At 39.0% G+C, this 25,107-nt stretch overlaps 1 protein-coding gene across 1 annotated transcript in view; it reads right to left on the minus strand.

The window, feature by feature from the left end:
* LOC141438820 (potassium voltage-gated channel protein Shal-like) overlaps window positions 1–18,346 on the minus strand; it is a 106,323-nt gene extending 87,977 nt beyond the window's left edge. Inside the window, 2 exon segments of the mRNA XM_074102832.1 lie at window positions 17,233–18,271; window positions 18,274–18,346. Coding sequence (XP_073958933.1) covers window positions 17,233–18,271; window positions 18,274–18,346 — 1,112 coding nt within the window.
* Window positions 18,347–25,107: the final 6,761 nt, after the last annotated feature.

A 25,107-nucleotide genomic window follows, 5' to 3' on the forward strand; every position in this document is an offset into this window, starting at 1 on the left:
ATGGAGCATCATAACCAAAAATCTAATGTATGATTCTTAAGTACGCCGGCAAATGTCACTTTTATACTGGCAGCGCTTTCGGAAAAATCATGATTGGCAAGAAAAATGCGCCGCAAGAAACTTTTTATCCTTTTTTTTTTTTTAATAGCCTATATAGTGTCCCACTGCTGGCAAAGGCCTCCCCTTTCTCCTTCCACTCGTCTCTGGCCTCGGCAAAAATGTTGCCAGTCCGGCCTGGAATCTCTCCAAATCGTCCCGCCACCTTCTTTTAGGCCTACCTCTGCTCCGGTGTCCGTCGCTTGGAACCCAATCAGTGGTGATTTTAGCCCAACGATCCGGATGCATCCGGCAGACATGTCCTGCCCAGTCCCACTTGAGTTTGCGGGTTTTCGTCCCCACATCAACAATTCGGGTTTTTGAGCGCATCAGTGTTCCTTATTCTATCGCTCTCGAACACCTAGGATACTGCGCTCCATAGCCGCTGGCAAACCTTGAGTTTGGACTTCTGGGCCTCAGTCAAAGACCAGGTCTGAGCACCGTAGGTTAGGATGGGCAGGATGCACATGTCAACGAGCTTGCGTTTTAAGGCTAGTGGAAGTTTACCCTTCATAGTGCTTTCATGGACCAGTAGCTCCTCCAGGCATTTTCAATACGTTTGTCGACTTCTTTGCCTTGTCTGTTTCGAAGGAGACTATCTGGCCCAAATAAGTATACTCGTTGACATAGTGAACACATGCTCATCTACCATTACCCTACGTTTGATGCTATTCGTCATCAACTTAGTCTTTGACCGATTCATCGTAAGTCCAACTTCAAGGCTTGCTGTGCTTAGTTCTTGAAGCATTTTTTGTAGTTCGCTCGCTGATGTGAAAAAAGAACGATGTCATCAGCAAAACGAAGATTTGTCAACTTTTTGCTTCCGACATCGATTCCCTTGCTTTTGCCAAGAGATCGCCAACGCTCTGAACACTTCTTCGAGGCAACTGGTAAACAGTTTTGGGGAAAGTGGGTCACCCTGTTTTACTCCTTTTTCCACCTAAACGAAGGCCGGATTAGAATTTATGCTGGCTGTGCTATTGCGATAGATTAGGCCAATGAGCTCCACATAGGTTGAATCTATCTGTTGACTGCGCAGTGCGGACAGTATAGCACAATGCTTGACACTGTCAAAGCCTTGCTGTAGTCAACGAATGCCAGATAAAGTGGCATATTGAACTCATTGGCCTTTTCCATCACTTGATTTAGAGCATGTAGATGGTCAGTCGTGGAGAACGAGGGTCGAAAGCCAGCCTGTTCAGGAGGTTGGTGCTGGTCTAGTTGTGGAGAGATACGGTTTTGCAGAATCTTAGTAAAGAGTTTGTATAAGTGAGACACCAAACTAATTGGCCTGTGATTGTTAATATCTGTCTTGTCACCCTTTTTGTGTAACAAGATGATATTAGAATGACAAAGTGTTTGGGGAATTGAGCCAGTCTGTAGTATGGAGTTAAATAGATTTGAAATATGCGGCAACAAAGCCTCTTTACCTATTCGCAAAGCTTCTGTTGTAATCCCATCACCTCCAGGGCTCCGTTGGTATGGCATGTTTTTTAAGGCATTACTGATCTCGTGTTCCGTTATTGGAGGGATGTTTTCAGAACAGTGGAAATTGGTATTATCAGTGTTACGGGATGGATCGCAGTACAACAATTTGTAAAAGTTTGAGGCAATCTGTGTGACTTTTTCTCTGTTGGAATGTTTTACGCCTTTCTCATCTCTTAGTGCGGTTATCCAAGGTTTTTCTTTTGTGATACCTTGCCGAGCAACTCTCAATGACGTCTGTTTATTTATTGCCACCTCCACTAGTTTCGTATTGAAATTTCGAATATCTTTCCTTATACTACGCTTCACCTTCCTGTCAATATCCCTATACAAGCTATTATCCTTCCTAAATGAGTCCCTAAGTTCTATTAGTTGCAATGATCTGTCAGATAGTTTTTGGGTTTTGCGCTTGGTCTGTACTATTTTCTTGCTGGCACTTGTAATACTCCTTACAATATGATCGTACTGATCTTGAGTATTTGGTAAATTATCCCCATCGGTGGCAAGAAGGGCAAAAGAATTCTTCAGTTCCAAATTAAATTGTACAATGTTGCTGACTAAAATGTTCTTATCCAACATTTTTATTTTTAAATATTTTCTGTCTATGAATTTTGAAATTGAATACGAGTCTAGCTCGGACCGGTCTATGGTCAGAACTATATGAAATTTTGTTTATAATTGAGACGTCCTTTACTATGTCTCTGTCAGATGAGAGAACGTAATCGATTTCGTTTTTCGTTCTCCCATCTGGCGAAATCCAAGTCCAGCGCCGTTGCTGTTTTTTGAGGTAGAAGGAATTACTTATGCTCATGCATTGACCAAAGGCAAATTGAATGAGGCTGGTACCTCGCTCGTTCCGGTTGCCCATCCCATACGGCCCCAGTATTTGGTTGTTATCCAATTCACCTCTAGTCCCGATTTTGGCGTTAAAATCTCCAAGTACCATATTCCACGTTCCTCGGTTTTCCTCACATGCTTTATTTAGGAGCTCATAAAATTCTTCCACCTCGTCGTCGCTGTGTGAAGAAGTTGGCGCATATGCTTGAATCAAAGTTAATAATCGTGTTTCAGATATACGAAATATTAATACCGCGACTCTATCCGAGTATCCTTTAAACTCTACAATGTGTTCTTTCCACTTTTTTGCTACGAGGAAGCCAACTCCGTTCAGACCGCCAGCTGTACCTATGTGGTAGAACACATTTGCTTCTCTGTCTACTGTTTCTTCACCCTCCCTACGCACCTCCGAAAGGCCCACTATGTCCCATTTTACACTGGATAAGGCATACTCCAGTTCCATTAGACGTTCTTCCCTCATAAGGGTACGCACATTATAGGTCAAAATATTCAATGTATCGGTGTCCATACTGCTAGCTGTGGTCGTTTGACGGCGGATCGATTTCGCCCGGGGATTCTTCGCACCCCGTGCTCCAGGACTGGTCTGACCTCCGTCATGGCCAGGGTCACTGGAGCGGCCGGGCACTGGGGGCCGAGACGGGGAATTGTACATTTCATAAGAAAGAGGGGTTGGACCATAAGCCCACCACGCTGGTCCAGTGCGGGTTGGTGGGTGGTTCGCCAGAGCCTCGTTCGTTATTTGGCAGGGTGCACCGCGAGCAGGTGAGGTTGACTTGGGGCCCGAAAGATATAAAATGGCCCCTTACACCCCTAACTTTTATCCTAAGTTAAAAAAAATGCAACATATTTTTCTTTTCAAGGCTCTTTATTGTCACCAAGTAAAATATGTACCGAGGCGTAACGTCACACAAAACTTAAACGGGCTGTGCATCCATCATTTTTGATTAATTGAAAAAAGTAAAAATACGTGTCTAATACTTTTGAAAATGTAACTGACAAACTAATTAAGTACATATTTTTTTAAGCATTTTGTCAATTGATCAAATTTAATCATCTGCCCGTTTTACAAGAAAGAATCCAAAGTTTTCACGAGATTGGTGGCAATCCATGTAAACTTCTAAAGTCTCAACTACTAAAAGACGTGAAACTGGTTACACGGTACGGGATTATGATACTTGGTAGGTGAGGATATGGCACGTGTTCTCTGGATACAACGTAAAACAAGGCCACGATTATGATTTTTTTAAATTGAAATGGAAATTTTGAAAAATTCAACTACCGCACTTAAAATAGCACACGCTAGCGATGTAATAAACTAGGAACAATTTGATCTACTTCTGGCATATTTTGCATGAACACGACCTTCTTTCAAACCGAGCCAAGCCAACTGTTTCACTAGGTCAATGTTTTTAAAAAACATCGTCACAACCGCCCCTCAAAAACAGAAACAAATAATTACTAAAATAATTTAACACTCAATGGCCTAACACATTAGCGTAATCCAAAGTAATGTATAATGATTAATATTGTCTTTTTTCTGCCATCTGTCCCGCTGGTCACACATTCTTTGGCAAACGGCCAAATTGTCAAAACGACGTTTACGCACTCTGCAAGTTCAATTAAGTCGGTTAAGGACTGTTTAAGGCCACCGGGTTTGGTTCCTTTTGGATATTTTGTGATTGCCGTTTTCAGGGCCACGAACTAAATCTGAATTCCTTGTTGCGCTTCCGACTGAAGTTTCAATTTGAGCAGATTTCGGCTCTCAAGATATTTTTTTTATAAAATTAGTAATTTAAATTTTACTAATTTAATTTCAACTCACGAAAGTTTCGATATTTTCGGAAAATTTTCAGTGCAGTCGGAGGTGGGGGTTCAGTGTGAGCAGTGTTGCCAACGTAGGCGATTTATCACCAATTAGGCTACTCGGGTGTCGCCTTAAAGGCTATTTGAAGGACGAGGTCCTTATAGTAGCTGATCGAAATAATCACATCACTAGTCTAAAGGTCTAAAAGTCCAAATGTCAAAAGCTTCGATAACTTCAATATTGAGGTGACAGATATTTGTGATGCCATCTCTGTTTGTGTTGTCTGAATAAACAAAGACGGCATCACATTTATCCGACACAAAATTTAACAATTAGTGGTGAAACAGCCCCTTAGAGTTATGAAATTTGACACCTTAATGGAATAACACATAAGCTACTTTTTTAGGCTACCTCAGTCCAAATTTGACAACATTAGGCTACTCAACCTGTAAAAAATGGCAATATCAGGTTCGATCTGAGTTGTTGGCAACACTAGTGTGCTGGTAGATGCGTCGTGAACGCACTCACTTATGAAAAAGATCTCCCGGAAAGATCGAAACTAGATCGAAATTAGTAGTTTTATCAAAATGTCTTTCGAGACTTAAGTGATAGTATAATTTTATTTGTTTTGTATGTTTTCGCATGCAGCTATTGTAACTTAAAATCTGGTGAGAGAATATATTTGTAACTTACTATCACAGTTCATAGAGGTAATGCTGCCAGTGCCTGAGGCAGAAAATTTGGATGACATTTTTATTTTGTAACATTAGTTTAGTTTATATATAGTTTTAGTTTTGGATGTTAGATAGTATAATTATTTTTACACATGCTACAGGAAAATGGCTAGACACACACCTGTCGACATACCAAAAATAGTAGCCGTATTTTCAACTTCTTCATGTTGACTTTGATTAAATAAAATTTTACGAAGAAATTCTGCGTCAAAATTATAATTCAAGAAAGAGAACAGTTTCCGTGTTTTAAATGTTACGTGTAAAACAGTAGCGGGGTGCCGTGACAACCAGATTACGCTCGGATTGCCTAAAGTTTTTATGGCAATGATTGTGTGCACTAACTTCGAAGTGATTGTTTCCAAAGACATGCTTGCTCATTCATGCTACTCTCATCCTCCGAGTTGCCTAAAGAAAATGTCTATTCCACGCTACTGGTGCGAAACACACTAAAATCTACATAATAAAACATATACAAATTTCTTTTACTTTCTAGAATTGTTTTTTACGTAAAACGACATTGGAGCCAATTTTCGTGGCATTTTTTTTACGACTTCAGATAATTGAGATAGGTATTCAAGGAACTTTATACATATTTATGCCTTCATAATATCCTAGGTATTACGGGTATCTAACTCAAAGTCAGGGATAAGCCAGGGTTTAAGCTTAAAACCCGGTTAAGCTCGTCGCGCCCACCGGGCACGATATCGGTCGATCGATCCTACAACTATGCAAAAAAGTGGGTTCCAACCAAAAACAAAGAAGACGCTTGCGTTTGCTAGGGCATGTATTATAGAATGGAGCCTTCTTGATTATAGAGTGTCACCAGAATGAGGGCTATCGTTTTTTGTCTCACTAGATGGCGCACTGTTGCGTGAGGTTTTTAAGTATGGCTTTCAATGTCTGTTATTACGGGTGTGAAAACAAAGTTTAGATTAAAATCATATTAAATACACCTTAAAACCGTACCATAAAAATATCCAGCATGCCACAGTGTTGTATAGTCCTCGTTTTGTTCGGAAAAAAGGGAGGTCAAAGGTTTCCAAAAGACAAAGCTGTCTCAAAACAGACATTCATTGCCCCGGAACGCATATTTACCATAATTAATCTCAGATATTGCAAAATATTCACAAAATTATTCTTATTATAAAAAACCCGCGTAGCTCACCCAAAAACTATAAGATTTGACATTTCGGAGACCGCACGCTACAATAGCGCCTCTAGTGGCGAATTCATACGCGATAGCCCTCATTGAGGTCACGCACACAAGAACATGTCATGTAATGACAGCTGGATTTTGACATTCACTCATTCATTCTCCTTTTACGCAATCAGTTCTTTATGTAGCTGTGTGTGTAATCATTCACTTCAACTGTCGTGGCACTATCTGTACCACGGCATGTTTGCTCGGTGCGGTGGCAAATGCTAAGAGAAACGTCGGGAAACCGTACGATTTAAGGACTGCACGAAACGATAAATGGTACCACTATGATTGGGAAAAGCTGACGGGAAAGCTTGCTGATTGGCGCAAACGCGTGTTGGAGGGCTGCAAGTATTGCGATGAAGCCTGTTTCAAGATACTTACTGATAAGAGAAAAAATGACATCAAGGCGGTTCTGCGCCAATTCCGCAAACTTCTCTTGTCAAGCTTGTGGACAAACATGTCGCTCTCGCATCAGTCTAGTCTAGTCAGTCCCCAAAGTCACGTTGGGCACAGGCAAGACGCCAAAATTCGTCTGAAATGATGCCTGGTCTAAACATGTATATAACAATGTACTGAATCATTCATTGAAACAGGCGTTACGTTACGGAGATTCATAGCAATGAACTAAAATAATTACTTTGCTCACCTGCGACCTGACGTTAATACAGTGTAAATTCAGTTCAGAACGTTCTGTCCGTTTCCCAAAACATCCGTTCTCGTCACTACCTTTTCCCAAATAATCCGTTTCCCGATGTAAGTGTTCGTCAAAATGTGCTTTTATCCAAAAGATACGTTTGTCTTGATATCCGTTTCCCAAAACACCCGTTGGTAACACGTAGGTATGTGTATTTGTGAAACCTCTTTACAATATGGAAAGTGAGAAACAGATCTTATGGCGTACGGATGCTACGAGAAACGGGTCTTATGGTATACGGACTCTATATAAGAAACGGGTCTTATGGTATACGGACTCTATATAAGAAACAGGTCTTTTGGAAATAGGTACGGGTATAATGAGAAACAGATCTTTTGGCATACGGATGCTACTACGAGAAATGGGTCTTTTAGTATACGAACGCTATGAGAAGCGGGTGTTTTGGAAAAGGGTATATTGGGAGAAAGATGGAACGTTCCAAAAGGAGTATTGTGTCGTGGTGATGGTTTGGGTTTGTGTGATTTGTGTTTTTTTCTCACAGTGTGAAGGTGGAGGTTGCATAGACGTAGCTCTATCGTGAGGTCGTGGGTAAAAGTCATTGTTTTAGTTCATAACATAAGTATATAACAAAAAAAACTTTAAAGATATAAAACATGATTACTTTTCAAATAGTTTTCAAGTTCTACCATACTCAAAAAGGCCTTTTGCCCTTCTAACTTTATTACACGAACACTTCACATTGCGTGACGTTCTCCCATTGCGTTTGTTTGATTTCATCTCAAACACGCACTGAGCTAGTGATTTATTTAAATACGTGGTCAATTAATTGTACGCATTGCAGTACTTAGAGGTACAAAAACTTGCGCCAGGATGTGAAACTCGCGACCTTTGCGCCAGATTTTAAAACGTAAACTGTTTATAAAATAAAGTATAGCAAGTCGGTTCCAATACTCCGTAGCGCTTGAAGACTACAGTTTTCAACCAGTAAATTTATCCAGTAATATAACGTTTAACGTCTGTAACGTTGTTTGTTACTCACAAATGTGATGAAAAGTATTTTGTGTCACACGGGCGGTACTGGAATTACGACCATCGACTCACTAAAGCCCTCATTCTTCCACTGGGCTACTAATAGAGTCTCGTTCGTAATTCTTTATTTACCGCCCGCAAGATACAATGTATACCGATCATCCATGAGATACGCAAAGTTTCCGCCGGACAAATAAAAAGTTACCGACAATAGTTGTTAATGAAGTAACAAACAGTTTATAAAAAAAGTTACCGACAGTTGTTGTTAATGGAGTAACAAACAGTTTATAAAAAAAATAACAGTCATAACAACGACGCTGTAACAATATATCATACAAATTAACAAGCTATTTCAAAGAGCGAACGCTTTAAAACTAAAATTTAGTTACTTTAGTAGCTGAAAATATTAAACATACACGTTTATTTAATGTCACTTATCACTTTCAGAGTCTCGGAGAGCTTGCCAACTGGCCAAAACCCTCCCTACTAATATTACAAATGCAAAAGTTTGTATTTGAGTAGTGTATGTTTCGAAGACTATACATCTTTTAATGTATAAAAATGAATCCCTATTTCCCTTGGTCACGGCATCACGCGTGAACGGCTGGACCGATTCGCTAATTCTTTTTTTGTTGTGTTTGCTATTGTCAGGAAGAGTTTGCTTATAAAAAAAGATTTAGATAATTTAAAAAAAAAGTCACCGGGGGCGGAAGCCTGCAAGCAATCCAGCTAGTCTGCAATAAATTTCTATTTTTCCTTTTTTATTTTTTGACGGTGGAAACCTTCTACACTTCCACTGAACGTAGATACAGTTAAGATGTTTTGTTTTAGTTTTTTAACTAAGGTGTATTTTAATGTAAAAGCATGTATAAAATAATAGTAAATTAAAAAAATTACATCCCTGTATTTTTATCTTTAATTTTTATGTATTTTGTTTGTAATTTTTATAGTTATTAGGATTTGCTCCCAGTTATACAGATTTCCAACTGCACGGATTACCATTTATGGAGATTCCTATTTATGCATATTCCCATTTCAACGGATTCACAATTTTCCAAAATAACATTGGTTCTGGCGCTTCACTGGCCGTTGCCAAGGCACGCTCGCTTCGCTCGCTCAGCTCACGCGCTGTAGGGTCGCAGTTCTTCTAACCGCGCTTATTACGTGGTGTTTAATAAAAAGTAGTTTTCGCATATATTCTCATGGGAATTTCGTAACATCTCGGAATTCCAGTACAACTGCCAAACTTAACGGCTCAAGCGGGTACGCAGGTAAAGCTAGTATTCAAAATAACTCCCGCTTTAACGTCAGTTCTCCAGTATCTCACAGCGCGTGCCAACTGTCCAAACCCTTAGAATTGTGACATAAAAAAAAAACATTGCGTTTGTGTGTCGATTAGTAGGTAACATATAGGTCAATGCCTGGAAGCACGTCATGCACCAAGGTTCGGTTCCTGTCGGGTATTATATTTAGTAAGGTTTCGCAATGCAGGTAAACTAATTAAACTTGTCATTTGTAAATGACAATTAACTGACAGACGGTTTGTTCTGTCATTCACACGTTTCACGGGCCGGTACAACCATGCCACTACAGTAATTTCATCATTATCATCATCAGCATCACAATCATCCACAGCCGAAAGTCTTCCTTTACGACATAGGCCTCTCAAAAAGATCGCCACAAGGACTGTTCTATCCAACATCATGCATCGCCCGCATCCAGATCCTCGCAACCTTCATCAGGTCTGGTCCACCTTGTGGAGGACCTATGCGATGACAAGCCGGTTAAGTAATTTATTCATGTGTCTAGTTAACCTTTAAATAGAAAAGTGTGGTAAAACGCGAATGGAACTAAAAATATTGGGAAACAAAAATTTTGGGTCGCTAATCTATACACTCTTACCTACCTCACTACCTCACTCTCCGGGTCGCCTAACGAAAATTTAGCTCAACACTAGTTACGTTATTAATACTTATTACTTACGTACTAGGTATATATATACTTGGATTAACCACTAGTCTATCGGGTTGAATGAATGATTGAATGAATGATTTATTTATTTTGAAAAACATCACAACAATATTACAGTATTTACAAAGCCTGTCTAAGAAACAAAGATATAGTGAATTTATTGTTGAGGTGATTCCAAGAAAGGATTTCACTCAGCATTTGTCGATACATGAAATGCAAAGACGCTGATTTTCAGTGAATCCGTTTAGACAATCACAAGACACACTGCGAGTTTTGGTAACGAACCGTTATTCGGTAAGCGTTTCAACGATTCGTTCCTGATTAAGATTCAACGATTCGTAACTGATCCTATTCCTAACTCGTCATTCGAGTATTCCTGATTCGTCATAATTCTTAACTCGTCATTGTACAGTCAAATGAAATTATGAACACGTGCTTACAGTCGGTTAGGTTAAGGTTGTTTTTTTATGACCACCCAGGGGGCCTACCATGATCTTTTCATAAACGATCCAAACGCAGAGCAGTTCAATTTAGGCACCTAAACTGAATCGTCGAAATTGGTACCACGACGTTTATTTCTCAGAGCTGAGTCTCAATGGTTTACAAGTGAATGAAAGACCGATATTGTCTCTGGTCCGAATCTGAAACGCTAAGTCGCGAAAGGGATGCCGCTATATGCAAACCAAATATTGTATATTAAAATCTCTTTATTTTGGAAAACCATAACTCTATGTCAACTCCGTGTTCTTAGCAACCGTTGTGTTGATTAGGTACAAATAAAATGTTTACGCTGTCACTAATCCACAATTCTATTTTCTCACTGAAAAAATAGTTTTATCAATGAGGAGTTAAGAAGCACAATGTCCAATGAAAAGTTATAAAACTTGAATAAAAGTTTAAAATAATAATAATAGTAAAAAATAATAACTAATGTAATAGAAAATTGTGTATGTGTCGGCGGCCGATCGTAAAATCCGCCAGATCACGAAATTCCTAGGCATATCGTGAAACGCCGCCATTTCATGATATGCCTAAACGTTGGCCAGGCATATCACGATGTGCCTGAGAAATAATACGGCAGATCGATTAGAGCAACGCATTCGTCGATATTCCTAGCTCGATACCGGGCACATCGTAAAATAGTTTCTTTTATGGCACTGGTGGCGCTGCGTATGCAATGGCGGCCGCGAGCAGCTGACCGTCGTGTTTGTTTAGCGCGTGAAAAATGTAGGCGTCGCAACAAAAATGATTTTTAAACCGAAACTAGTGATTGAATTCAAAATAGAAGTGCAAAAGAAGCTTTTTGAACATCAGCTCCGTTCTTTTTATGTGAATCAAACGTATTCTGTGCTCAATGTGAAAAAACCATGGACGTCTGCCCGTATTTTAGAGGTTAGTATTTTGTTGATAAATAAAGTATTCACTAGTTGTTACTTATTTATATAGAAAAAATTAGGTACGACGAGCGAAGCGAGAGTGGTTAGTTTTAATTGTGATTACGACGCTCGAGCCGAGCGAGCCAAGCGAGCGTGCCGCGGCAGCGGCCGGCGAAGTGCCAGAACCGATTTGGCGGCGTTTCATGATATGCCTAGGAATTTCATGATCTGCCTAAACTGGCCAAATCATGAAATGGCGGCGCTTCATGATATGCCTAGGAATTTCATGATCTGCCTAAACGTCACTAGGCAAATCGTTAAACGGCGAGATTTGAACGATATGGCGGATATCCCTTAGCCAATTCATGAAATGGCGGCATTTCACGATATGCCTAGGAATTTCGTGATCTGGCGGATTTTACGATCGGCCGCCGACATATGCATTTAGATAAACAATTAATATTATTTTATCAATTTTCATTAACTAACATTTAAACCACAGTTAAAATGAAAGTGTAACTTGCCATGCATTGTATACTTGCAATCTAACTCACTGTACTTGTTTGTATTTCTCTTCTACCCACTTTGATTTTGTTAGCATGACCGTTTGCGCATTTAATTTAGTTCTTAAGAAAATATGTTTTCTCAGTAAGTGATTGTAAATCTTATGAGAAATAAATAATCTTAAACCTAAAAAAGTTCTCGAAATTTAAAAATATTCCAAGTAAAACACTTAGAATTCCAAAAGAATTGTCAGAATGAGTAACTTATACTGAATCGCTAAACTTGTCACTGAAGCGATTCAATTCCCACTCAAGTTAAGCGTCATGGTACGAAAACCGCTTGAAGTGAGTGAATGAAAATGTTTGTATCGCTGTCGCTGAACCGTGCTTGAACTGAATCGCAAAAGTAACGTCGTGGTACGAAATAGCGATGCAGCTCAGTTTAGAGCCTAAACTGAATCGTATTAAGAGAGTGTGGTAGGCCCCCAGAACCGATTTAATAAGTGCCCCGAATCGGTTCTGGGTGGCCATAAAAAAATAATCTTAACCTAACCGACAAAGATTTTGTCGAATAAAAACTTTGATCTGTTTCTGGCACTGTATTACGGTTCTTATCATTTACCACAGAGGATTTAAATATTATAATTAATTTTATGCAGGCAAATGTACATGGAATGATAAATTCAGGAATATGACCAGTTAGGAAAGTGTCGAATTAGGAATATGACCAATTAGGAACAAATTGTTTCAACCGCGCAATGAACAGAGAAATTATTTGAAGCATCGTCGGTCGTGCATAGCAGTACTGGACCATTAGATTAGTTTAATATACTTAGTGTGAATTCGCCCACGGCGGTGTTGGTTCCGGACTAAACAGGGGGCTTCGACCTAATGTCAGTACTATTATGGATAGCCTTCAAATTTGATCGTTTGTACCCTTTAGCGTTAAAAGCGGTGCCTTTTTTGAGCTGAGTCGCCTTAAAGGCCAAATACACTAAGTTCTTATTTTTAACCCCTGACGCAAAAAGAGGGGTGTTATAAGTTTGAACGCTATGTATGTCTGTGGCACCGTAGCTCTTAAACGGGTGGACCGATTTGAATGCGGTTTCTTTTTATTCGAAAGCAGGTTTTCTAGCAATAGTGCTTAGACATGTTTTATCTAAATGCTGAGGCTGAACAGCCGTTTTTGAGATAATATTTAACTTTGAAGTGACAATGTCGGGGGTTTTCCAGCTTTTTGTGGATTAGGTTATTATTTACTTGATTTTAGTTTTAAAATTTATAATGAGATGCTTTATAGGAGACGACGGCGTGCAGTCGAAAAAAAAAACATTATGGACGATTGCCACGGGAGGACCCAGACAATGCCGGACTCTCACCCGCTAAAATATAGGTACCTAATACAAGCAAAAACAAAGACAAAGATTTTCGCTGCCTGGTTGTCAAATAGAACCGACTTCCGTCGTTGGGCCCTGCATGATGTGGTCAGTCTTATTTGTTGATCGCCATTGGTTCTTCCTTGACCTGTATTATCCACTACCAGTAATGAGATTGACTTGAAAAGTATGCATATTTAAGGTTCAAAAACAGTGCAAGTTCTAATGAAAAAATTGTTAAGAAAACACTACAAACGAAATCCTCACCACAAATTTCATCACGGGCATATTACAAATATCCGCAAAAAGCTTATCCACAATTCAAGTACACAACAGCAGTACCACATTGAATACAGTCTGAAACAAAACATATATGCCATCAAAAACATAACTTGTAAAAAAAACAAGTCTCGCAACTCAGTTTCTACCGTAAAAAGTTGTGAGATCCATGTACATACTCGGAATACCAATATTTATAGTACTCTTTCAAGAATGTAAATTATACCGGTAGTATTATAATTTTATTTTTTCGTTAGACCTTTAGGGCTGTTTGACGGTTTAGGGTTAAAAAATAGTACATTGTGTCTTAAGGGCGGTAAATCAGGAATTACGAACGAGAGTCTATTAGAAGCCCGAAGTCGAAGACTGAGGGCTTTAGTGAGTCGATGTTCGTAATTCTAGTACCGCCCGTGCGACATACAATGTTTTTCATCACATTTGTGAGTAAAATTTTATATTTCTAAAAGAAAAAATATAATTGTTCCAAATAGCAGCGCGCGCAGCACCATCAGTACGGGCACTGACTCTTTTACCGACCTTGGGCTTCATGACAAGAAAATTTGTACGCGCAATGACTCATTTACCGACCACGGGTTTCATGACAAGCACATTAAGGTCGAGGGTTTTATTTGGAGGGTTGCAATCAAGGTAGCCTTCATAATACTTTAAACCTGGGTTACTTTTCACAGTTCCGTACATTTTGACACTACTTTACCTTGAATTAGCACTTTACTCAGGTTTATCTAGTTAAATCCGAGCAAATCCATCTTAATTGACTAGTTGGCTTTTGCCCTATCCTATGCCGTACTACACGGCGCCAACAGCTAGCAATCTCCATTCATTAGTCCCTAATCGAATCTGAGTCGCCCCGAAGCTAGTTTAGGACTAAACTGGGGACCTCGGTGCCTTCGGCTGTTTATAGATGGCCTTCAAGCTTGATCAGATTTTAATTACGGTTTAGTTAGACATATTTGCTACGAGAAGGCGCAACCTAAGAGAGTCAAAATTGTTATGTGTTGCCTGCCAGGTACGGTGGTGCGCAGCGTGCCGCGGCTTCTGCTAGGGTTCGTAAAACGTGAACCTATATGGTAATGAAATATAACCTTTTGGACGCTTACTTATTTGAATAATCTGATCAGTCACACGTCGTAGATATGGAGGTATGAACTGGCTGACAAAAGTGGTTAAGCACTTGGTAGATTATACCATATTATATTGACATATTTTGTCCTGTTGTTGTGGACTAATTTTTTTTTTTAATTTTATCGTCTTGACATTGTACTTAATTTTAACTTTTTGTCCATGTTTTACCCTTGATTATTATTATTTTTAAATTTAATTCTAACTTTATTTTGGCTGACAATGTATTGTAATTTACCACTATCATATACTTACCTATTATTATTATTATTTTGTATACAATTTGACGATCCTTTTGTGAATTTCTTATAATTACATGACATGTGTTTATAATGTATATTTTCATTAGGTAATAAATAAATCTAATCTAATCTAATCTACCTAAAAATCTATATATTTTTTATATGGCTCGGTCCGTTGGAGGACAATTTTGCCAGTGTCTATGTAGTAGGTTTTTCCGTTGTCCATACGGTAAAAAAATTATAGAAAACGAAATATGAGAGGTCATGGTGGATGAACGATGACAGCGCCTAAAAATTATTTGTGTTGGCTCTTTGTTTCGGAGCCCTCAGTGTGTCAACTGACACTTGCATGTTTCTTCTTTATCGTTAGTTTCTTGCTCTTACGTATTTCTATAGAAAAGGAAGACAGTCATTTTGACTTTCGACTGAAATTGACGTCTAGAAACATAGTAAAATATGCTGAGTGGGGGCATTGGTTACTGTTCTCGGTATACTGTACGATGTACTTTCAAAATGTTTTCCTTCTCAGTGTTCTTTATCTTGTATATCCAAAATGTTTTAGTAAAATCTTTCTCTCTCTTTCTATCTCTCGCTCTCTCTCAAAATAGATTCAAACAAAAAAAAACGACCTATTTAGGCGTTAATTTGCGGTTTTTTTTACTGTTGTTTGTTAATTCTGACCTATGGCATTGGGAAGTATGTAGGCTGGGATGATGTCAAAGTCAAAGTCAAAATATCTTTATTCTTCTCAACCTCTGTTGAGAAGAATCCGGCAAGAAACTCAATGACGATGTAGGCGACGGATAGTGATGTTTAGTTCTACAATATGGATCTCCGCAAAATAACGCTTCAGTAAAGAGGGTTTCGTGCTTTCTTGACAGACGCAATATCGCTAGATGGCGTTAATATCGAGAGGTCCACTTGACGTTACGGCCTTGCTTGTGATTGGCTCATTCACTTAACCAATCAAATAAAAACCGGCCAAGAGCGTGTCGGACACGCCCAAGATAGGGTTCCATAGCCATTACGAAAAAAATCAAGTAATATTATGACTGTGCGTTATAACACAATTAAAACGCTTACTACAGTCTTAAAATCTATTACCAGAGAAAGAGCGTATCTTCACGGCACTTACGTCCTTTTGTTGAGAAGCGCAGTTTTCGGCAATAACTCAAAAACGGTATATCCGATCATGTTGAAACCAATTTTCGTTGAAAGTATTTATTGAGCGTTACCTTTCCATATTTTTTGCATATTTTTTTGGACAAACGGTTTCCAAGATAGAGGAGGCGGGACACAATTTTTGCTACTTTGAGAGCGATTATTTCCGGAAATCACTTAATAAAAAAAGTTTTTGAGAAATCTTACTATCTTTTCAAAAGAGCTGTCTAGAACTATGTGCCACATGTTGATGCGAGTTAAAAAAAAACAATTTTTGTTACGTGTATGGAGTGCCCCCCCTATAAATATTTATTTTTGTAATTTAACTACAAAACTAAATAGCGGCTTTGACAAGACATCTGTACTCCAAATTTCATTGATATACATCTTGTAGTTTTCGAGGAAAATGCCTGTGACATACGGACGGACAGACAGACTTGACGAAACTGTTCCGTTTTTGCCATTTTGGCTCCGGAACCCTAAAAAGAGGCGTAAATGTCACAACTGACAAACGGTCACGATACAAGCGCCATCTAACCTGTCAAAGAAACCCTCATTTCATCACTAACAGATTCAGACAATAACTATAATTTCGTACAACACCTGCAAGGCTACTAGGTACGAAACTCGAAACTCGAAGTTCGTGTCGTGCGGTCCCTCTGACACTTATACATTTAATACAAGAGCGAGAGGAACGGTACGATACGAACTTCGAGTTTCGAGTTTCGTAGTAGCCCTGCTGCCTTTTACCTTTTTATTAAATCACAGCTCCGTAGCGCCCATGAGGACACGAGCCCTAACAGCCCCTAATTCTCTATGTCCATTAAAATTCCCGTCCAAAACACCGCCATATGTTCCGGAGGCTTTACGACCTTCATACACGTTGCACAAACGAGAACGGAATTAAAAGCGTGTACCAACATCAATAATTCAACGCTTTAAACCTTTTAATGGAGCAAAATCTGCGCCGCCATGACTGTTACTTCCCGCGTAAATTTTTAATGGTTGCGACAGGTGTCCGCTCTGAACGAGAAACTTTAACACTGATTATGCATTCTATAAGAACGAACTCGGGGTGCTCGGAGTTATCCTGTTAAGCCCAAGAGCTGTGGCTACCTTTTGGATCCGTCTGGGAGGAAGAACAGTGCTTGCACAGCAATAAAGGCATCGATCAATGATTTTGTGATAAATTATGGAATATTCATTGACTGATGGCTAATTCCGACACGTTATAATTCTTTTTCCGAACGCTGACCGACATGTTTTCAAATCTGTCCATGGACATTTGTTTTTTAAACTTACTTATTAAGAATAGTACTCACCCGAGGGTCGTCATTGTGACAATGGTGTACCAGAAGGCGGCAGGAATGGATGTGAAATTGGTGTCCTGTTCATTCTTCTCCGCGTAGAACATGACCGTAGCGAAGATGATGATGGCCATGGCCAGCGAGAAGACCAGGAAACCCAACTCGCTGGCGCAAGACTTGAGCGTGTAGCCCAAGATCCGGAGACCTTGGGAGTGCCGCGAGAATTTGAAGATACGGAACACTCGGAACACCCTGAGAGTTACGAACGCGCCTGACACATCGTCGTTATCCGTGATACCCAGACCGATGTAGTACGGCAGGATAGCCACGACATCGATGATGGACATGACGGAACGCACGAATTTACAGCGGTCCGGCGCCGCGAACAGCCGGAGCAGATATTCTGCGGTGAATATCATCACACAAGCCGTGTCCAGGCAGAAGAACACTATCTTATATCGCTCGCCGCACGGCAGGGTACCCGCCCGACCAGGCCGGTGCCCACACGGCACCGTTTCCACCACGTTAGCCATCACGGAGACGGCAATGAAAAATCCAGTCACATAATAAAATACTAAAGCGGCAGTCGACGTGTGAGGGTTCTCGAAAGCCCTCCACATCTTCTGCCTCAAATCTGTAAGCTGCGGCAGGCTCTGATCGCCCGCCTCACTGAGTTTATCGTCCATAAGTCTCTCCGCATTTTCACGTTTCCTATCCCTATAGTCCTCATAGCAACAATCGCCTATAACATCGGGTAGGATACCGAAGAACGCTAGCTCCTCATCGTACCCAGTTAAACACTCGTGTTTCGGGTAATGTAGTTTGCCTGTTCTGTAATAATTGAGTATGTGTCTGAATATGTCTGGGTCTCTGTCAAAGAAGTATTCCCGGCTGTCCTCATCGTAGAAGAATTCTCTTTCTGTAGAGCCGAGGAGGGAGTCTGGGTATTTTTCGAGGGTGTTCCTCCAGGTTTCAAAGCGTCTGCCGGAGACATTGATGAGGAGTTTTTCGTCTTCTGCCCGGCGGCGGTCTTTGGGGACGGGCGGTGGCGGAAGGGGTGTGTGGCGATGGGGACCCAGCCGATCGCGGCGGCGCGGGCGAACGGCAGCCAGGCGGCGACGGACGCCATGGCAAGTGCTCGGGGCCGCGACGCCGTCGCTACTGCCCCCCGCGCGGGGCTATTTCGAGCAGCCCGCCCAGATGGGCTCGGTGTTGCCAGTGCGGGGATTAAATTAAACGAAATTGTTTTTGATGGCATTTAAAAAAAAAAAAATTATTCAAAACAGACCAGCAATTGGAATAAAATATTATAAATTTAAACCTCGTGTTATGGTAAGCATAGAGGAAGTCGGTGTAGCTTGTTGTTTCGGTAAAAACTGTCTTTCTCACCTTGTGTAGTTCAAAATTAAGCTTTAATTAAATTAAATTATATACCTACTAGTAATTTATTGAATCAGGCGTTACTTTGTGGAGGTCCATATCAATGAACTAAAAGAATTTCTTTAATTAAGGTCGAGGGTGAGCAAATAAATTATTTTAATTCGTTTATACCGAGTGTGGCCTGTAATTTGACCAAATAATTAAAACATAGATCATACTCGTCAAACTGAACATCAGTTCTGCGACTTTTAAAAATAATTATTTTTTAATATTTATTACACTTTTAAGTTTATTCGAAGAAGCATAAATTGTAAAGCAAAATGCTTGATGTTTGTAGCGTGAGAGGCGGCGTCAGTTGTGTTCTAGGATGGCGGACATTGTTAGCAGTATTTAATTTTTATTGAAAAAAAAACTATTGAAATAAATTATATTGTAACGGATAACTCACGTCACCTTTAGAAGGTGAATGCTCCTGAGAAGAAGGGCTACGAAATAGCCCGAAACATGTCGAGCTAAACTCGGTTTAAGACGTGAGTTATCTGTTACAATATCATTTAATATTAGTGAGTCTCACGGTAGTTTCATATTTAAATAAGTCGCCTATACGCGCAACATTGCACACGTAATTCATTAGATCCAGTTTGTGAATTCAAAATCCATGATTTTGCAAAATCCCATGGTTTTCCCCAAAAATTCCATCATGTTCTTTTCTTACGTAATATCAAAAACATATTATTAAAACTTACAAACTTTCGCATTTACACATTGGTAAAATAAATTCTAAAGTGTGTAAATATTCCTTACGCTGGCAACTCTCTCCCGGGAGCGCTCACACGGCGCACGCGCGCTCCGCTACGTCACAACCTAATAAATTGATTTTCAGCTACCCATCTCACTCCGCCGTCCCAGCTTCCCAACACCCTGTCACTTTCCCACACCTCAAAGCTCTAGTGACCTTTTGTATATTTTTCACTGCTTTTAAAGTCTGAAAGGCTTTTGTTTTGGCTGAAAAGCCTGAATATAGCCTGAGGCCGCTCTGATTTAAAAAAAAAAGTATTGTTCTTATTTTTTAATTTAAATTTTAAATAGTGCTGTAATTTTTTTTATTGTTTGTTTCTTTCGCTTGGCTCGAAGGTCGCAGGTTCGTGTCCCGAAACTTTTTCAACTTTTACGTGGGCAAATTTCCTTTGGGATGTCCCATTTTTATTGACACAGGGAATTTTGAGTAATTTGAAAAGTTTTTTCAATGTTTTCAAGTCATTTGCGTGTTCAAGGTTTTTGTTGATTAGGTATATATTTTTTAACTGGTGTAAGGGTCAATATCCGCTGTAGTATGGTGAAAAACAATACGGTGACATTTCGACTATATACTAACTAGCTTTTTCCCGCGACTTCGTCTGAAAATTTCTAATATTCTATTATTTATTCAGATACTAAATTACCTTGGACGCTAAGGTGGACGCAGACAAAGTAAAAGAGTAGAAAGTTGTTGAACTTTTTTTTAAACTGTCACTGACATAACTGTAAAAAATATGTGCAATATTTTGCAGGTGGTAGGACTTGTGCAAATTGCTAACCATCTATCGCTATCTGCCGTAAACAGCATGCTTGCACGTTGTGTTTCAGAGTAAGACAGCCGGTGAAATTACTGGCACTTGAGGTATCCCATCTTAGGTCTAGGTTGAACGCATTGCAATCCCCTGATGTTGCAGGTGTCTATTTATTCTTATCATCAGAGACAAACTTGCTTGTTTGCCGGTGGCCAAACAAAAAAAGTTGTTGAACTTTTTTTTAAACTAAAGTCACTGACATATGTAAAAATATGTAAAATGAAGTGGCAATGGGCGGGCCACATCGCTCGATGAACAGATAACCGTTGTTGGGGGAGAAAATTCCTCAAGTGGTGACCATGAACCGGAAGACGAAGTTTTGGCAGGCCTCCCACCAGGTGGACTGACGACATCACGATGCGGGCAAGTGAATGCAAGTGGCGAGTTGTGAAGGCCTTTGTTCAGCAGTGGACGTCTTCCTGCTGATTATTGACTTAAAATTTGCCATGACCATGTAAATCCAGCGACAATACATTAATCTGGTGGTGAAATTCTGGTGTTCCGGCCAGGATCGTCTCCGCAGGACGGAACTCTTCAATGATTAATGGCATCGACTTGAAATTTGGTACACAAATGTAGTTTGGATGACAATGCAAGTACACTCAACAAAAAGTACAGTCAGCAAAAAAGCTTGTATTAAAAATGAAATTTTTAACAAAAACTTATATTTACAATATTATATATAGAGCCTGGGCGACCGAGTTTTGCTCGGGCTAAAACTCGATAATAAGCGTTTTCCCAGCGATAAGACCAAGCTAGATCGATTTGTCATCCCCGAAAACCCATACATACCACATTTCATCGAAATCGTTGAAGCCGTTTCAGAGATTCTGATATATATAAGAATTGCTCGTTTGAAGGTAATAAATTAGATAGATACTCAAAGATAGATAGATATTATATAATATACGGTCTCTATCCTCTGGACAAAGACAAATAGAACGTGCCGATAAGGGTATTTTAACCTATTTATGTACAAATAAAGTCAAGTTCAAAGTTTCAAAAATAAGTATCACAGATTCTTATTCCGTTGCAATAAGGCCGTAGTAACATATTTTTGGGTGGCTCGAATAGATCTCTCATACTAAATGCAATCGTAACTTAGAAATGTCTGCTTTACAATTAAATAGTTAGGAACAATGCATTAATTATTTAGATATTTTTCATCACACTTGCTCGTAAACAGTGTCGTAACATGCAGGCTACCTTGGTTGCAACCCCCCAAATAAAACCCTCGACCTTTATGTGCTTCTCATGAAACCCGTGGTCGGTAAATGAGTCATTTCCCGCACTAATTTTGTTGTCATGAAGCCCAAGGTCGGTAAATGAGTGTGATACTGCATGGTGTGCTGCAGCGCCATGCGCGCATGGTCAGGCTGGGGTAGGGCGGCGCGGAGGCTGGCGCTGCCAAGAGCGTAGTCAGCGGTATCGGCAATTTTTGAAAAAAATATTAGTTTTTCTTTTACAAATATACAATTTTACTCGCAAATGTGATGAAAAACATTGTATGTCGCACGGGCGGTACTAGAATTACGAACATCGACTCATTAAAGCCCTCAGTCTTCGACTTCGGGCTTCTAATAGACTCTCGTTCGTAATTCCTTGTTTACCGCCCTTAAGACACAATGTACTATTTCTGTTCATTAGAACATTCTAATATTGTACATTATTTGATTACTTACATGGACAGTAAAAAATCTAAATGAAATTGAGGAATGTTACCAAGACGAAACTGTAGGTACTTAAAGATTTCGGCTATTGAAAACACAAACTGAAATATAGATGCACAGAAAAACCAGAAAAATAAGTCCAGCACTGGGAATCGAACCTAGGTTCTCGGCATTCCGTGCCGTGTGCTCTACCGCTACACCTGCCACAATAGTACACACTGCTGGCACGACATGCTATGGCACGGAATGCCGAGGACCTGGGTTCGATTCCCAGTGCTGGTCTTATTTTTCTGGTTTTTCTGTGCATCTATATTTCAGTTTGTATTTTCAATTTAGGTTTTACGGGATGACCGTAAAAGTAAAAATTTGGAATTGAAATAAATAATACAAAAAGATTCAAAAAAACAATCTTAATTTCGGATATTGTTCAGAGGGTAGAGACGTTGTATAAATATGTATAATGTATAATAATATATGTATAATGTATAAATACGTTGTATAAATATGATTGTTATTTTATTTTTGGTTATTATAACAGAAGTCGAGTCGAGAGATTAAAAGCCCGCTCTAAGCATCTCTCAAGTTTCGAGTCTAGGTCATCGATTTTAACTTAATTAAAGTATTAAATACTGACTCTTGTGGTTTCTTATGTTTTCGCCGGGATTATTTATAACTAATTTAACCTTTTTAGCAGAGGGTCGTGGGTTCAAACCCCGGCTCGCACCTCTGAGTTTTTCGAAATTCATGTGCGGAATTACATTTGAAATTTACCACGAGCTTTGCGGTGAAGGAAAACATCGTGAGGAAACCTGCACAAACCTGCGAAGCAATTCAATGGTGCGTGTGAAGTTCCCAATCCGCACTGGGCCCGCGTGGGAACTACGGCCCAAGCCCTCTTGTTCTGAGAGGAGGCCTGTGCCCAGCAGTGGGACGCATATAGGCTGGGATGATGATGATGATGAATTTAACCTTTTATAAGCTTTTACTTAACTTGCGGTGTTTAGTTGCTTGTAGGTATGTTTGTTGAAAAATAATGTTAACTGCAGCGCGGTTTTACAAAAGTTATGTTACAAATTATATTTTAAAAACGTAACAGTTTTATAAAAAATGGTTATTTTTGATTATTCATTGATAATTCATGTGCATTTTGATAATTGGAATAATCTGAATGATTATTTTGTAAGCGTAAAATGACAAGTACAAGATTGTAAATGAACTTAGTATAAAATGTTATGAGAAACTTTTTTGAGTTTCCAATTACTGAAATAAATAATTATTGTTTGATGTTTAATTTATGTATTTATTATTTAATTTCTTTTATTTTATTTTATGTAATAATGTTTGTGTATTTTTTTGTTTGTTTATACTCTTTATTGTACAAAAAAAGGAAATAAGTACAAAAAGGTTACAACAAAAAAAAGTGCTTAGTACAACGGCGAACTTATCCCTGAAGGGATTTGTACCAATTAACCTTTGAGTGGTAGAGAAGAGCTTAATTTTTACTTTGTTAAATATATATGTAAAATAAAGATAAATAAATATGTATTGAAATTGTCAAATTTTGTGAACTTTGACGCACGGCAGACGGCACCCGTTCATACTCCTATTTTGATTTCCACACAAAGTGCCAAGAGATGTCTCCACTTTCATTGTTAAGTAAAGTAATAGAAACTCCATAGATGGCGCTCGCTGAGATTATCACAGAACCGACATCTAGTGGTGATAAATGAAACACAAACGTATTGTTGTCAGCTGGTCTTTTCTGTGTTCAGCGGTAGGGGGCGTGTAAGAATTGAAATTATTCCGCAATGTATATTTTTGATTATTTTGATCTAACATGTGAAAAAACAGAATTTTGGAACATAAACTTTAGATAATCTGTCTGGTTGAATACTCGTAACAAAATATTACTAACATCCGTATTACAAATGCGAAAGTAATAGGAAACTAATAGTAGTATTATAAATGCGAAAGTAGCTCAGTCTGTTTGTTTGTCTGTTTACTACGTCTTCACGCTTAAACCGTTTGGACTAAAACGTTTGAGCACGACGACGGATTATTTGTATTAAATTTTTATGAAGGTTCCACGGAAAAGCAATAAACGAATTCCTGATAGACGAAATAGCGGGACTAGCCTAACTAACAAAAAGTTGGAAAACCCCCGACTTTGTCACTTCAAAGTTCAATATCTCAAAAACGGCTGAACCGATTTTGATAAAACATGTCTAAGAACCATCGCTAGAAATCCTGGTTTCATAAAAAAAACCGCATTCAAATCCGTCCACCCGTTTAAGAGCTACAGTGCCACAGACAGACAGACAGACACACATAGCAGTCAAACTTACAACACCCCTCTTTTTGTGTCGGGGGTTAAAAAGCTGTGGAAGTTTGTTAATGTGTGTTTGTTGCTCTTTCACATTAAAATTACTGTACTTACGGATTTGGGTGAAATTTTATGTAGGTAGATAGCTGGAGAGCCGAATTAAAGTATCGCACATGGAATCAAAAAGCAGTTTTTGAAAAAAAGCTTGATTTTTCTGTATAGGTACTTAAATAAGTATACGGAAAAATCGAATACTCGCCTCAAATTTTGAGTGACGACAGCTTTTGATTTCATGTGCGATATACTTAGGCTACTTTCATCCCGATATTCCCACAGAATCGAAACAAAATCCCAAAATGTTAACAGCTATGATTACGAGTAGATACAAAAAATTCGGTGCGGGTATTTTTTATGCAACGTTAATAAAATCCACAAACAAATTTTGGGAATTTTCAGTTTTCGCAAAATCCCGGAATCCCAATACGGCTGCTAGACTTACTGGTTAGTAAATGACTGTAAATAACAAACCCAACTCTTTGTAAAATGTACATTTAATCTTAACATTATGTTCACGTACTATGTACATTTGAAAGCGCACTATACATAGACAAAAATATTCGCTTACTTGGAAATCATACAAAACTTTCAAAAACAGTTCTTTTCAATTTTATGAACATGAATACTTGTGCGCATTTCGCTAAATATGAAAACAAAAAATGCGCCAATTTTATAATTTTAAAATTGATGTCGCTACGCCGCATGGAATGAATGAGACACAGTGGACGAAAACTGCAATAAATTATAATTATCTTTCGTATAAGTACTAGTGTTTTCATTTACAAATAATTAGTCAATTTGAAAAGAAACCTTCAGCATTTTGACGTTTGTTATCGACTAGTTTTAAACT

This window comes from Choristoneura fumiferana, chromosome 19 (assembly GCF_025370935.1).
Source record: "Choristoneura fumiferana chromosome 19, NRCan_CFum_1, whole genome shotgun sequence".
Lineage (NCBI taxonomy): Eukaryota > Metazoa > Arthropoda > Insecta > Lepidoptera > Tortricidae > Choristoneura > Choristoneura fumiferana.